At 37.2% G+C, this 16,953-nt stretch overlaps 1 protein-coding gene across 3 annotated transcripts in view; it reads right to left on the minus strand.

The window, feature by feature from the left end:
• The window catches only part of GASK1B (golgi associated kinase 1B), a 57,366-nt gene that overhangs the window by 22,255 nt on the left and 18,158 nt on the right, over positions 1–16,953 (minus strand). For all 3 annotated transcript variants that reach the window (XM_068542385.1, XM_068542383.1, XM_068542384.1), the window contains one exon: positions 12,866–13,080. In XM_068542385.1, the coding sequence (XP_068398486.1) occupies positions 12,866–13,080 (215 nt within the window). The remainder of the gene's footprint in view (positions 1–12,865; positions 13,081–16,953) is intronic.

Consider the following 16,953-nt stretch of genomic DNA (forward strand, 5'->3'; position numbering starts at 1 on the left):
GGAGTCTGATTCTCCCAGCTCCATTTTTTTCCCTCAAGATTACTTTGGCTATTCGGGGTCTTTTGTGTCTTCATACAGATTTTAAGATTTTTTGTTCTACTTCTGTAAAAAATGCCATTGGTAATTTGATAGGGATTGCATTGAATCTGTAGATTGCTTTGGGTAGTATAGTCATTTTCACAAGGTTGATTCTTCCAATACAAGAACATGGTATATCTCTCCATCTGTTTGTGTCATCTTTGATTTCTTTCATCAGTGTCTTATAGTTTTCTGAGTACAGGTCTTTTATCTCCTTAGGTAGGTTTATTCCTAGGTATTTTATTCTTTTTGTTGCAGTGGTAAATGGGAGTGTTTCCTTAATTTCTCTTTCTGATTTTTTGCTGTTAGTGTAAAGCAGTGTAAAAGATTTCTGTGCATTGATTTTGTATCCTGCTATTTTACCAAATTCATTGATAAGCTCTAGAAGTTTTCTTGGGGCACCTTTAGGATTTTCTGTGTATAGTGTCATGTCATCTGCAAACAGTGGCAGTTTTACTTCTTCCTTTGTGATTTGGATTCCTTTTATTTCTTTATCTTCTCTGATTGCTGTGTCTAGGACTTCCAAAACTGTGTTGAATAATAGTGGTGAGAGTGGGCACCCTTGACTTGTTCCTGATGTTAGAGGAAATGCTTTCAGTTTTTCACCAGTGAGAATGATGTTGGCTGTGGGTTTGTCATATATGGCCTTTATTATGTTGAGGTAGTTTCCCTCTATGCCCACTTTCTGGAGAGTTTTTATCATGAATGGGTGTTGAATTTTCTCAAAAATTTTTTCTGTATCTATTGAGATGATCATATGGTTTTTCTCCTTCAATTTGTTAATATGGTGTATCACGTTGATTGATTTGCGTATATTGAAGAATCCTTGCATTCCTGGGATAAACCCCACTTGATCATGGTGCATGATCCTTTTAATGTGCTGTTGGATTCTGTTTGCTAGTAGTATGTTGAGGGTTTTGCATCTATGTTCATCAGTGATATTGGCCGGTAATTTTCTTTTTTTGTGACATCTTTGTCTGGTTTTGGTATCAGGGTGATGGTGGCCTCATAGAATGAGTTTGGGAGTGTTCCTCCCTCTGCTATATTCTGGAAGAGTTTGACAAGGATAGGAGTTAGCTTTTCTTTAAATGTTTGATAGAATTCCCCTGTGAAGCCATCTGGCCCTGGGCTTTTGTTTGTTGGAAGACTTTTAATCACAGTTTCAATTTCATTGTTTTTGATTGGTCTGTTCATATTTTCTATTTCTTCCTGGTTCAGTCTTGGAAAGTTGTACTTTCCTAAGAGTTTGTCCATTTCTTCCAGGTTGTCCATTTTATTGGCATATAGTTGCTTGTAGTAGTCTCTCATGATCCTTTGTATTTCTGTAGTGTCAGTTGTTACTTCTCCTGTTTCGTTCCTAATTCTGTTGATTTGAGTCTTCTCCCTTTTTTTCCTGATGAGTCTGGTTAATGTTTTATCAATTTTGTTTATATTCTCAAAGAACAAACGTTTAGTTTTATTAATCTTTGCTGTTGTTTCCTTCATTTTTTTTCATTTATTTCTGATCTGATCTTTATAATTTCTTTCCTTCTGCTAATTTTGGGGTTTTTTGTTCTTCTTCTCTAATTGCTTTAGGTTAAGGTTAGGTTTTTTATTTGAGATTTTTCTTGTTTCTTGAGGTAGGATTGTATTGCTATAAACTTCCCTCTTAGAACTACTTTCACTGCATCCCATAGGTTTTGGGTCATCATGTTTTCATTGTCATTTGTCTCCAGGTATTTTTTGATTTCCTCTTTGATTTCTTCAGTGATCCCTTGGTTGTTTAGTATCGTATTGTTTCGCCTCCATGTGTCTGTATTTTTTATAGTTTTTTTCCTGAAATTGATATCTAGTCTCATAGCATTGTGGTCAGAATAGATGCTTAACACGATTTCAATTTTCTTAAATTTACCAAGGCTTGATTTGTGACCCAAGATGTGATCTCTCTTGGAGAAAGTTCCATGAGCACTTGAGAAGAAAGTGTATTCTGTTGTTTTTGGATGGAATGTCCTATAAATATCAATTTAAAGCTTGTGTTTCCACATTTATTTTCTGTTTGGATGATCTGTCCATTGGTGTAAGAAGGGTGTTAAAGTCCCCTATTATCGTGTTACTGTTGATTTCCCCTTTTATGGCTGTTAGCATTTGCCTTATGTATTGAGGTGTTCCTATGTTAGGTTCATAGATATTTACAATTGTTATATCTTCTTCTTGGATTGATCCCTTGATCATTATATAGTGTCCTTGCTTGTCTCTTGTAATAGTCTTTATTTTAAAGCCTATTCTCTTAAACATTTAGAGAAGAGCTAACACCCATCCTTCTCAAACTCTTCCAAAAAATTGCAGAGGAAGGAACACACCCAAACTCACTCTATGAGGCCACCATCACCCTGATACCAAAACCAGACAAAGATACTACAAAAAAAGAAAATTACAGACCAATAACACTGATGAATATAGATGCAAAAATCCTCAACAAAATACTAGCAAACAGAATCCAACAACACATTAAAAGGATCATACACCACGATCAAGTGGGATTTATCCCAGGGATGCAAGGATTCTTCAATATATGCAAATCAATCAATGTGATACACCATATTAACAAATTGAAGAATAAAAACCATATGATCATCTCAATAGATGCAGAAAAAGCTTTTGACAAAATTCAACACCCATTTATGATAAAAACTCTCCAGAAAGTGGGCATAGAGGGAACCTACCTCAACATAATAAAGGCCATATACGACAAACCCACAGCAAACATCATTCTCAACGGTGAAAAACTGAAAGCATTTCCTCTAAGATCAGGAATAAGACAAGGATGTCCACTCTCACCACCATTATTCAACATCGTTTTGGAAGTCCTAGCCACGGCAATCAGAGAAGAAAAACAAATAAAAGGAATACAAATTGGAAAAGAAGAAGTAAAACTGTCACTGTTTGCAGATGACATGATACTATACATAGAGAATCCTAAAACTGCCATCAGAAAACTACTAGAGCTAATCAATGAATTTGGTAAAGTTGCAGGATACAAAATTAATGCACAGAAATCTCTTGCATTCCTATACACTAATGATGAAAAATCTGAAAGAGAAATTATGGAAACACTCCCATTTACCATTGCAACAAAAAGAATAAAATACCTAGGAATAAACCTACCTAGGGAGACAAAAGACCTGTATGCAGAAAACTATAAGACACTGATGAAAGAAAGTAAAGATGATACCAACAGATGGAGAGATATACCATGTTCTTGGATTGGAAGAATCAATACTGTGAAAATGACTGTACTACCCAAAGCAATCTATGGATTCAATGCAATTCCTATCAAATTACCAATGGCATTTTTTACGGAGCTAGAACAAATCATCTTAAAATTTGTATGGAGACACAAAAGACCCCGAATATCCAAAGCAGTCTTGAGGGAAAAAAACGGAGCTAGAAGAATCAGACTCCCTGACTTCAGACTATACTACAAAGCTACAGTAATCAAGACAATATGGTACTGGCACAAAAACAGAAACATAGATCAATGGAACAAGATAGAAAGCCCAGAGATAAACCCACACACTATAGTCAATTAATCTATGACAAAAGAGGCAAAGATATACAATGGAGAAAAGACAGTCTCTTCAGTAAGTGGTGCTGGGAAAACTGGACAGCTGCATGTAAAAGAATGAAATTAGAATACTCCCTAACACCATACACAAAAATAAACTCAAAATGGATTTGAGACCTAAATGTAAGACCAGACACTATAAAACTCTTAGAGGAAAACATAGGAAGAACACTCTTTGACATAAATCACAGCAAGATCTTTTTTGATCCACCTCCTAGAGTAATGGAAATAAAAACAAAAATAAACAAATGGGACCTAATGAAACTTAAAAGCTTTTGCACAGCAAAGGAAACCATAAACAAGACGAAAAGACAACCCTCAGAATGGGAGAAAATATTTGCAAATGAATCAACGGACAAAGGACTAATCTCTAAAATATATAAACAGCTCATTCAGCTCAATATTAAAGAAACAAACAACCCAATCCAAAAATGGGCAGAAGACCTAAATAGACATTTCTACAAAGAAGACATACAGATGGCCAAGAGACACATGAAAAGCTGCTCAACATCACTAATTATTAGAGAAATGCAAATCAAGACTACAATGAGGTATCACCTCACACCAGTTAGAATGGGCATCATCATAAAATCTACAAACAACAAATGCTGGAGAGGGTGTGGAGAAAAGGGAACCCTCTTGCACTGTTGGTGGGAATGTAAATTGATACAGCCACTATGGAGAATAATATGGAGGTTCCTTAAAAAACTAAAAATAGAATTACCATATGATCCAGCAATCCCACTACTGGGCACTTACCCAGAGAAAACCATAATTCAAAAAGACACATGCACCCCAATGTTCATTGCAGCACTATTTACAATAGCCAGGTCATGGAAGCAACATAAATGCCCATCGACAGACGAATGGATAAAGAAGATGTGGTACATATATACGATGGAATATTACTCAGCCATAAAAAGGAACGAAATTGAGTCATTTGTTGAGACGTGGATGGATCTAGAGGCTGTCATACAGAGTGAAGTAAGTCAGAAAGAGAAAAACAAATATCGTATATTAACGCATGTATGTGGAACCCAGAAAAATGCTACAGATGAACCAGTTTGCAGGGCAGAAGTTGAGACACAGATGTAGAGAACAAACGTATGGACACCAAGGGGGGAAAACCGCGGTGGGGTGGGGATGGTGGTGTGCTGAAATGGGGATTGGGATTAACATGTATACACTGATGTGTATAAAATTGATGACTGATTAAAAAAAACAAAAAAACAAAAACCTGCACATGTATGTTTACAACAGCTTTATTCATAATTACAGAAATGTGGAAGCAACCAAGATGTAAAAAAAAAAAAAAAAAGATAGCCTAACTCTTTCTTTAATAAAAATCCTTTCTTGGCAGGGTTTAACCATTTCATTTACATCTTTCTCCTGCAAAAATCTCTATATTTTTTGATATCATCAGAAGCAAATCTGTATGATTCTGTTACCTCACTTCTCTATTTCTACACATATAAACATAAAAAGCAATAAAGACACTGTCGGGGCCAATACATACCAAGTTTTCTAGCCAATTTGCTCACCTATTTCAAGCAACACTCAGAATAATGAAACTATAGTGTCACACAATAATTTGGAAAGTCTTCTGAGGCCTCTTCAATAATCACTGTATTGTAGCATCGTTAATACCAAAAATAATTTCTCCCCATGACAGTGTGAACACATATATATATAGTAGAAACCGTGTTGAAGTCAGACTTTTCAATATCGAAAGGGCAAACTTAGTTTTACACCTTGAAAATTTTATGGTTAACCAGAACATATTTCAGTGCTTAGCACATGCATGTCTGCCAAGTTAGAAGTCCGTCATTTTTAAAGCCTAGACTGACATCTTCTCCATGTCCTTAACGTTGTAAGTGACTCTATAGTCAAGTGAACCACTGTGATTTTTCAACAAACAATAAAAAGCAGGAATATAATGTTCTCTAAATCCTCTCATCCTTGGCAATTTTTCCTCCCTAGATCCCAGCCAATTCAGCATGCCAACCGAGATTGCCAAAGCTAATCCCAGACTTTCTTTGCTACTTGAAGCTAAGACAGTACCTGACTGCATCATCCCTCATTATTTCCCAGCAAATGAATGAGAAACTATATTATTTGCTTGTTTGGACTTACCAATAAATACAGGGCTAGGGGCCATTTAGATTGGCAGTGTGCTGATTATGCAAAACAACAAAACTGACTCAAATTATGTAATTGAACTGCCAGTGTCTGAGACCCTGGATTGCTGTATTTTCTGCTGTCACAGCACTTACCTGCCTGTGAGTGTTGTCCCTCACTGACCTCTAAAAGTTGGAAGCGAGGCCCTTGATCACAGAGTCATAGGGATAAAGGGAGGGGATGCTTGGAAGACAGTCATCATGTACCACGGAGAACACCGTTGGAATCTTTCTTTGCCAGGCATATAGAACGTTCCTACAGAAACAATTTCTTTTTAATGAAAAGTGATGTTTCCTCTTGTTTAGAAGATAGTTGGTCGGAATTTTTACTTTACTATCATCACACCATTAAGAGGAAAAAATGACCCACAGAATCGAGAGCGGGGTGGGCAGAATAGGTCAGAGATTAACGCCTGTTAATCTAATTTGTTATATTGAGGAACTAAATCATTAGGCAGGTAAAAGTTCGGAGAGACAACGCTAGGTGGCCAGGCTTACCAATTTATACTGTTGCCGCTTATTGAATTCATGACCATAAGTGTTTTACTCACAGACATCTGGGAGAAACCACCTTAATGGGACAGGAAGTTTCCAAAGGACCACTTCTCCCAGGCAGTGCACGTCTCCTCCTTTCCGGCCCTTTGTTAGAATCCTTCCCTCTGAAACTCAGTTCCTGACTCCTGTGCTCACCTGATTCCTGCAAGTTCTTCAATTTCTATATTAAGTGTCACATTCTCGGTCCACACTCTTCCCCCTCAAGTTCCACAAGAACTGATAGCATCTTACTTGTTTCTATAGGATGTTAAACTCAATTATTAGACCTGATAAATTCTGCTGTGATTATCTCTCTCCTCTATTGGATGGTGTGATTCTTGCTGGCAGGAAGACGGTCTCAGCCATCTTTTTTATCACCAGCACTATGCCTGCCAAGTGTCTAGAACAGAAAAGAGCTCATGTGGGATTAACATATACACACTACTATATATAAAATAGATAATCAACAAGGACCTACTGTATAGCGCAGGGAACTCTGCTCAGTATTCTCTAATAACCTGTAAAGGAAAGAATCTGAAAAAGAATGGATATATATATATATATATATGAATCCCTTAGCTCTGTACACTTGAAACTAACACAACACTGTAAATAAACTGTACCCCAATATAAAATAAAAATTAAATTAGGGACTTCTTAGTGGTGCAGTGGTTAAGAATCCGCCTGCCAATGCAGGGGACACGGGTTCGAGCCCTGGTCCGGGAAGATCCCACATGCCACAGAGCAACTAAGCCCGTGCACCACAGCTACTGAGCCTGCGCTCTAGAGCCTGCACGCCACAACTACTGAGCCCGAGTGCCGCAACTACTGAAGCCCACGTGCCTAGAGCCCATGCTCCGCAACAAGAGAAGCCACTGCAGTGAGGGGCCTGCTCACTACAAGGAAGAGTAGCCCCTGCTCGCCACAACTAGAGAAAGCCCACGCGCAGCAACGAAGACCCAATGCAGCCAAAAATAAATAAATAAAATAAATTAATTTAAAAAATTAAATTAAAAAGATAAAAATTTAAAAATTAAAAAAAAAAAGAGCATCTGTCAAATCCAAGTGGAAAGAAATATGTGTAACTTATTTTGTTGATGATGGAAGCAGACAACTCCCCAGTCACCTCTCTGTTGGTCCCTCTCTATGGAAATACCCTTTAATTTCCCATCAAATAAACAAAAAATATAAATACAGGGAGGATTTTATTAAATAGTAAAAATATTAAATATTTTCCATTCATTTGATTTTTCATTTTCTAAACATCTCATTATCTGCCTTTAACAAAACTTTACTTCTTTACTGCAAGTAACGTTTTTATTTCTTTCACTTTTAACACTTTTTTTCCCACATCTTTATTGGAGTGTAATTGCTTTACAATTTTGTGTTAGTTTCTGCCATATAACAAAGTGAATCAGCTATACATATACATCTATCCCCGTATCCCCTCCCTCTTGCTTCTCCCTCCCACCCTCCCTATCCCACCCCTCTAGATGGTCACAAAGCACAGAGCTGATCTCCCTGCGCTATGCAGCTGCTTCCCACTAGCCATCCACTTTGCATCTGGTTAATCTGACACTTTGGATTTAATATTTTGATATAACTAGGTAAGTTTTCTTTGATCAAAAAAAACAATGCCTTGAGTAACTGTGACATTTTCAGACACACTGCTGGTAACTGAAGGTTACAAAGTTGAATAAGGCAGGGACTTGACCTTGAGAAAATCACAGCTTATTAAAGAAGACAGACTAGTCAAAAATAATTAAAACTTAATAAGTTAAAATCTAATTGTAAGTATGAAAATATTACACGAGAGTAGAAAAAATGAAATGGTTTGGGAATAACTTACAATTTAATAAGTAAAAATAATGATAAAGTATTCTACTTAATTCCTATATCGATATTTACCTCTAGTATTATTTCTGGATGATCAATTTCTTAATTAATATGAAATGCTCACTGAACACCTCCTGTGTAACAGGCGTTATCCTAAATCCTTTATGTGTATAAAAGTACTGAATCCTCTCAATAGCCCTCTATAAAAACAATATTATTATTCCTATTTTCAGATGAGGAAACCAAGGCAAGGAGAGGTTAAGTAGCTTCTCAGTGTTCAAAAATTAGTTATTGGCAGCTGGAATTCAAACTTAGCAGGCTGGTTCCAGAGTCTCAGTTTCTAACTGTTATACAGACTATATCTGAGGTCGAAAAAGCAAGTTTTATACCTCCTAAATCTTCTTCTGTTATTTTATTTAATCTTTTGAAAGGAATTTGACCAAATGTTGGAAACTCAAATGCTCTCTAGAATACTACCCTTTGTCATCCTAATGGGGGGAGAATTTTTATCCACTCAGTTCAGATACCCACGCTTCAAGAATAAAAGGTTACTTGTGTCTCTATCATATTTAACAGACCCAGTAAAATGCCATAGCCTTTGGGAATGTAGATTTGTTAACTGGGTGAAACAGAAAGAATGTTGTGTACAGAAAATTAACAACTGCGTTCTGTATTCCCTTGCCCTTGCTGTAGCATCAGAGCAAGTGATTTCAGTTTGCTTCAGGCATAACTTTTCTAAGACTGCTCACAAAATCCACCCAATATAATCCAACATATTCCCAAACACCATTTAAATAAGGCATATATTTGACTTTAAAATAAAAATTTCAGTGTAATTGATGAGAAGCATTATTATATAAAAAATAACTATTTATTATGGTACTCATGAAAAATGGCCTAAGCTTGTTCATTTATTCATTCATTTGCTCAGTAAACATTTTCAATAAACATCTCTCTATAAACATTGTATGATGCTAAATATAAGAAGCAAAAAATAAATTAAAAAAATAAGATCTTACAAAAAAATGTAAAATTTCTCTGGAGTAAAATCTATTAGAAAAGTCAAAAGAGGACTTCCCTGGTGGCACAGTGGTTAAGAATCCGCCTGCCAATGCAGGGGACACGGGTTCGAGCCCTGGTCCGGGAAGATCCCACATGCCGTGGAGCAACTAAGCCCATGTTCCACAACTACTGAGCCTGCGTTCTAGAGCCCACGAGCCACAACTACTGAGCCCGCATGCCACAACTACTGAAGCCCATGCGCCTAGAGTCCGTGCTCCGCAACAAGAGAAGCCACTGCAATGAGAATCCCACACACTGCAACGTAGAGTAGCCCCTGCTCGCCGCAACTAGAAAGAAAGCCCGTGCGCAGCAATGAAGACCCAATGCGGCCAAAAATAAATAAATTTTTTAAAAAGTCAAAAGAAAAACAACAAAGAAAAATTGTTTGAGACATTCAGGGTTGGATAATGGCTAACTTTCATCACATAAAAATGTTTTTATAAATCAATACGAAAAAAGTTATGGAATGCAACAAAAACATCAATGATCTGAACAAGCAATTCACAGGAAAAAAACACAAATAATCAACGTATGAAAATATGTTATCCTCAACCTCACTTGTAATGAAGGACCTGGAAATATATACAAGACCCCATTATCCTCCATAAAATCAGCAAAAACATTTATTAGTTTTCAACTTCCCGAAGTTGGTAAGAGAGTGGGAAGCAGACACTCTCACACATTACTGGTAGAATTGTGAAACACTGCAACAACTAGAGAAAATTAGCCTTTGTCTGTGACTTTGGGACAAATAAATGCTGGATGAGTCAAAAATGTAAATCCATTCTCACAGATGACACCCTTGTATATATAGTTTGATCTACTTTTGTAAATAGTGACCAAATGAACTCTTAACAGTCAGACTAACTTCTGACTTTTAGATTCAGTGCTTTAACCAGAGCCAAAACTGGGAACTCCAATCTTGGTGTCTTACCTTGGATGGTTCCAGGTTAAAGTCTTGCAAAGGTCTCATCCTCATGAATTATGGGGGATGAGAAAGACTCCTCCCTCTATTGCACCCTTAAGAGATTATAATATACCATAATATACTGTAAACATAACTTTTATATGCACTGGGAGACCTAAAAATTTGTGTGATTCACTTTATTGTGATATTGGCTTTGTTGTAGTGGTCTGACACCAAACCCAAAACCTCTCTGAGGTATGCCTGTATTTAGGATGCACTAAGTATCATAGGAACATTGCCAATCCCATGTTCTTTCTCATGGTTTCCCCAACCTCTTTATCATTCCCAGCCTACGATCCCACTCGAACTTTCTCCTTCACTATTTTATGGCAAAAGGTTCTGCTTCTTTTGACTGCATAACAGTAAGAACTTACATTATTTTCAGCCAGCCATCCTTACATGGATCTATCTTTTTGTTTTATACAGTATAGTTTCCTAACTAATGTTTTTAAAACCAAACTTGGTGTGCAGCAGTGGGAATAACCATCTCATACTACTTCGCTGCCCCTGCGGTGGTTTTCTATGGTTTAATGCACAGCAGATGTCGCACAAATATATCTTCATTGGTTGAATGATAGTCGGAGCTTCCCTTAACAGAAAGGAGAATGATAAAGACAGATGGTAGGTTGAGACTTAGTTGAAGGTTCCAAAATTAAAACAAATGTCACCAGAGACAACTTCTAACAGGGTTTGCCGTCTAATCATTATAGGTTAGCTCTTCTGTTCATCAGCTGCAAACCTCAAGGTCTATCCCTTCTCGTAGACTTCACCACCAGGTTCATGAATCTCCTCTCCATCCCCCACCCCCTACCGTAGTCATCATCTTCAGGACCTTCAACATCTATGCTGACCACTCCCCATAGTGAAAACCCTTACCTACTTCACCCTGGCAATCTTCTTCCATTCTCCACTGTATCGCTACTACATGTTATCACACCAACATCTTCCATTAAACTAAGAATAACTTGGTAGTTGTTATGTAATAATAGTTAAAAATATGAAAAATACAGTTAGCCAAACTTGCTAAAATCTCTATTTGGGAACTTACTAGCTAAGTAACACCAAACAAGAGAGGTAACTCTTGAGAAACAGTTCTCCGTGGCATTTCTGCACATCTTATGTCAAGTTTTCTTCTGCACTATCTCTTCAAGGATGTCAGTATAGCAAACAGCCTTGGAAGATACAAAGAGTGTCTCCCTCTGGGGTGGAAGACAGATTTGTTTCCTGACCAAGATAATAAAGATAACGTCTCCTTCTGGGGCAAATGTTGGGCAGTTGTGTCAGCAGCCTCTTATAAGACTGGAGGTTTCCTCAGAAGGTACAAGACCCCACTGGGTGTAGCGTTCAGTGGGGCGACTCCACATCGCCCCAGTGGGACTTGAGGGCAGAGGAAAGTGAGTGATGAAGTCATTTGTTGCTGACCCGGGAGGCTTTTGTCTTCTGCTAGCATCTATGGTTGGCTAACTTGTTAACTTGCAAGCAGGGTAAGACCTCAGACTCTTCACAGTTCTTGACAGGAACTTCTTTATGCCTTAGTTTCCCTACCTGTACAACGGAGAGAGGGCACTTACCTCAGAGAGATAGTGTGCTAATTAAATGGACTAATGAGGCTATACATATACGGAGCCCAGCCTGAGTCTCACAGCCGCACTTTTCATCAGTATTTGGTGACTCTTTGCCAAACCAAGTGGCCTGCTCTCGGCTAAGTTCTCACCGGCGGCTCTGAGGCACAGACACCAGAGATATCTCTCCTTCTCGAAGTTCCTAAGCCCTACCCTGCGACCCTGCACTAAACTGGTTTTCTTCCTACGTTTTTGTAGGAAGGCAGTCCTAAATTGCCACAAATATACTAATTAACAATTCAAAAACAGAAAACCAGTTTTTCTAAGGTGGAAGAAGGGGAAGGCAGTAATTGGAATGAGGGGGTAGGGAGAGTCATGAGGTCTTCATCACAAGGAGGTAAGAGTTATTCAAAAACCTATAACACATCAAGTCACTCAGTTATGTAGACGGCCAATATTTACTATTCTCCAATGTCTAATCTTAATGACATATTTGCAAAGAATTACTGGAAAAAAACAGGGGAAATTGTGGCTGTAAGGTATGTGGCCAAGTGACCATTGAAACAGTGTGGAATAATAGAAAAAAGACACTTTTACTGTCAACAGATCCCAGGATTCCAAGCCCCAGATTTTAGTAGTCGTGAGAACTTGGGTGAGTTACTTAACCTCAAAAAACTTTGGTTTACTTACCTCCCAAGTGGGGTAAGACTCTCTACCTTGAAGAGCTGCTGACGGGTTATCTCAGTAAATTGTATCTATGATGGGTATGACTATTCCATGAGTAAAATACTGAAGAATTACTTATTCAGAAATTAATATGAGGGCCAAGGGACATTTCTGAATATTTCCCAAAAGGATACAACATCTCGTGATGTGGTACCAGGCTTGCCAAATACAACCTTATAGAACACCGGGCTTGCCAAATACAGCTTTATAGAACTTACACTCTGGCTTCATAAAAACCCAAGGTACAGAAAACTCCTTAGTGGTAGACGTTTATAACTCTGTGTCAGTCTCAGATAACCACTTACTTGATTGAACTTACCTGTAACAAAAAATCAAAGAGAGCCATCTTGGACCACTCGTGGTGATGTATTTCAGTACAGCCCCATTCAGGTTTGGGTACGCGGCCATTCTGCCAGCACTTCTGTTTCAGCAACTGCTGATAAGTTCCCCAGGTGAGCTTAAGAGAAGAGTGGGTCTCATTACTCGTTGGAGATAAAGATGAGTCCCAGAGAATGAAAGGACATGGGCGGCCATCTATAGAATCCAAAAACACAAAAAAACACACTCTTAGAATGTTACTGACTCAGTGTGTACTCTTGGATGTCATTCAGTCTTTCACAGCTTCACACTCTCATCTGTCACACGTGAGAGTTTGATTAGATGACATTTATGATCACTTTCCCTTCTGAATATTTACTATTTTTATACCTCAGTGATGCTTTCTGATAGGAGTCTTATAAGATGGAAAGTTATTGTTAGACAAGGAAAGAAAAGTTTTTTTTTAAACAAGATACTTTATAGATGTGGCAGGAACAGGCCACTAACCACCCATAACAACGTCCTCCGGTTAATGTGGTTTAATTCCACATCTAAAAGCAGCCACCATGAAAAAGGAAAGAATCCAGACATTTATAATTATCTATTCAGTGTCTGAGTGGAGTGGCTCTCTATTTGTAATAACAACTGTCTGATTTTCTGAGGCCATATTATGATGTCAGGAAGAAAAAGAATTTTTAGAAGTTGCAAATTTAAAAGTGAAATTGTATGTTTCACACCAGTCACTCTAATCTCCAAAGAAAGAAAAAGGAAGCAAGAGGGTTTGTTTTTGGTTTGTTTGTTTTTTTTCTGATAGAAACAACAGCACTCCTGGTAATGGGTCATTTATTCACATAAAACCTCACAAAGTGTATTTAAGCAAATGTCATTTCTTCAACTTCCTGTGCATAGAATATTTTTCAAAAATATCTGTCACTTGAATGTTTTTGTCTCATTCTTGACAGTTTAGAAATTTAATTGGTGAACTGTATATTAAATGACACTGTAAGCTTAAAGCCAAAGCATCCCTCTCAAGCTCCCATGTCTGTCAAATAAAGTCACTGAAAGATGATGAAGAGCAGCTTTGCTTGTAACTTAAAAATCAGAATGATCTCTTGGAAGAAAAAAAAAAAACAACGACTAAGTCACAAAGGTCTGAAAAATCCCATTTAACTCATTCTTAACAGGCCTGGGCATTCGAATCCTCTGAAACTATGGTTGGAATGTCAAGACACATCACAGGGATTTTTAAAGCTCTTTCAAATGACCTGAGAGGTTCTCAATCTATAACTGTTTGTTTTTTGTTAAAGACTTTTATTTTCCCACCTTGCTTATTTGCCTTCCTGTAGAGCTCTTATCTCTGGTCTTTAATGCAAGGACAGTCACTCTTCTAACCACTCCTGAATGTGGTGTTACAATGACCTTAATAATATTAATAACATTCACTTAATCATTCTAATCACCTACATTCCAGTTTTGTTCAAAAGAAAAATCTTTCTCCTTTTAGCCTTGCAATTTAGGCCAGGGCCTGTAGCAAGTCCTTTAGATTGTGGAAAATAGGCCACAGTCACTGATGCACAATTAAAAGAAAAATAGAGAAACATGAACCATATATAAAGAACTTAATTGTTATCTCTCTCCTTTTTATTTCCTTTTACTGTACTAAATGATTTGGGGCTGCTGGGACCCGATTATCTTCTTAGGTATTAGATAAATATAATGTTAAGTGTATATGCTCCAAATACTATGCCAATTTAAAAAATAATAATAATAAATTCTAGGTAAAAGCAGACCATCATGTAGTGGGAGACACACATAAACCAGCGTAACCAAATACATGTAAGAGACACAACACAGCTTTCAAAGATATGGGCACTTCAGACTTCTAAATATCAACACCAAGAGGCTCTATCACTCAGTGCCTTTGGAACAAACTGATACACAGCTAGCACTCTGCATTCTCAAGGCTGGGAAGTATTCAAAGGGAGTTGAAAAACACTGAAATTCAGCAACACAAATCAATACACAAGACAGACAAAGTGCCAGTTTCCTCAGTAGACAAGGCCCTCAGAGAAATGAGGAAATTATGCACATAAACAATTGAAACAGTCAACTTCTGTGCTGTTTTTCCTTCCCTTTAGAAACATTGGTTTCATATTTTAAAAGTAATTAAGAGTAAATCTACTCATTTTAGGAAATGTGGAAAAACATTAAAATGTATAGCTAAAAGATGACATGATACTATATATAGGAAACACTAAAGTCTCCACCAAAAAAACTATTGGAACTAATAAATGAATTCAGTAAAGCTGCAGGATACAAGATTAATATACAGATATCTGTTGCTTTTCTATACACTGAAAATGAACTCTCAGAAAGAGAAATTAAGGAAACAATCACATTTACAATCATATAAAAAAGAATAAAATATCTAGGAATAAACTTAACAGAGTAGGTAAAAGACCTATTTGCTGAAAACTATAAAACATTGACAAAGGAATTTGGAAATTATACAAAGAAATGGAAAGATATCCCATGCTCTTGGATTGGAAGAATTAATATTGTTAAAATGGCCATACTACCCAAAGTCATCTACAGATTTAATGCAATCTCTATCAAAATACCCATGACACTTTACACAGAACTAGAACAAATAATCCTAAAATTTATACGAAACCACAAAAGACCCCAAATTGCCAAAGCAATCCTGAGAAAAAAAGAAGGGAGCTGAAGGAATCATGCCCCCTGACTTCAGACAATACTGCAAAGCTACAGTGATCAAAACAGCATGGTACTGGCACAAAAACAGACATATATCAATGGAACAGAATAGAGAGCCCAGAAATAAGCCCACACACCTTTGGTCAATTAATCTACAGCAAAGGAGGCAAGAAAATACAGTGGGGAAAAGACAGTCTCTTCAATAACTGGTGCTGGGAAAAGTAGACAGCTACATGTAAAAGAATGAGATTAGACATTTCCTTACATCATGTACAAAAATAAACTCAAAATGCATTAAAGACCTAAATGTAAGACCTGAAACCATAAAACTCCTAGAAGAGAACACAGGCAGAACACTCTTTGACATAAATTGTAGCAATATTTTTAAAATCTGTCTTCTAAGGAAAAAGAAATAAAAGCAAAAATAAACAAATGGGACCTAATTAAACTTAAAAGCTTTTACACAGCAAAGGAAACCATAAACTAAATGGAAAGACAACCTACTACATGGGAGAAAATATTTGCCAATTATATGTTTGACAAGGGGTAAATATCCAACATATATAAGTAGCTCACACAACTCAATATCAAAAAAAAAAAACAGATCCCTTAAAAAATGGGCAGAAGACCTGAAGAGACATTTTTCCAAAGAAGACTTACACACAGCCAACAGGTCATGAAATGATGCTCAACCTTGCTAATTTTCAGAGAAATGCAAATCAAACCACAGTGAGATATCAACTCACACCTGTCAGAATGGCCAACATCAAAAAGACTACAAATAACAAATGTTGGCGAGGATGTAGAGAAAAGGGAACCCTCCTCCACTGTTGGTGGGACTGTAAATCGGTGCAGCCACTATAGAGAACAGTACGGAGTTTCCTTAAAAAGCTAAAAACAGAGCTACTATATGATCCAGCAGCTCCACTGCTGGGTATATTCCAAAGAAAACAAAAACGCTAATTCTAAAAGATACATGCACCCCAATGTTCATTGCAGCACTATTTACAATAGCCAAGATATGGAAGCAACCTATGTGTTCATCAACAGATGAATGGATAAAGAGGATGTGGTATATGTACACAATGGAATATTACTCAGCCATAAAAAAGAATGAAATTTTGCCATTTGCAACAACATGGATGGACCTAGAGAGTATGATGCTTTGTGAAATAAGGCAGACAGAGAAAGACAAATATTCTGTTACATCACATATATGCGGAATCTAAAAAAATAAAACAAACCAATGTATATAACATAACAGAAACAGATTCACAGATATAGGTAAAAAAGACTAGTGGTTACCAGTGGGTAGAGGGAAGTGGGGAGGGGTGAGATATAGGCTATAGGATTAAGAGTCACAACTACTAT

Source organism: Eschrichtius robustus, chromosome 4 (genome assembly GCF_028021215.1).
Source record: "Eschrichtius robustus isolate mEscRob2 chromosome 4, mEscRob2.pri, whole genome shotgun sequence".
In the NCBI taxonomy this organism is placed as follows: Eukaryota; Metazoa; Chordata; class Mammalia; order Artiodactyla; family Eschrichtiidae; genus Eschrichtius; species Eschrichtius robustus.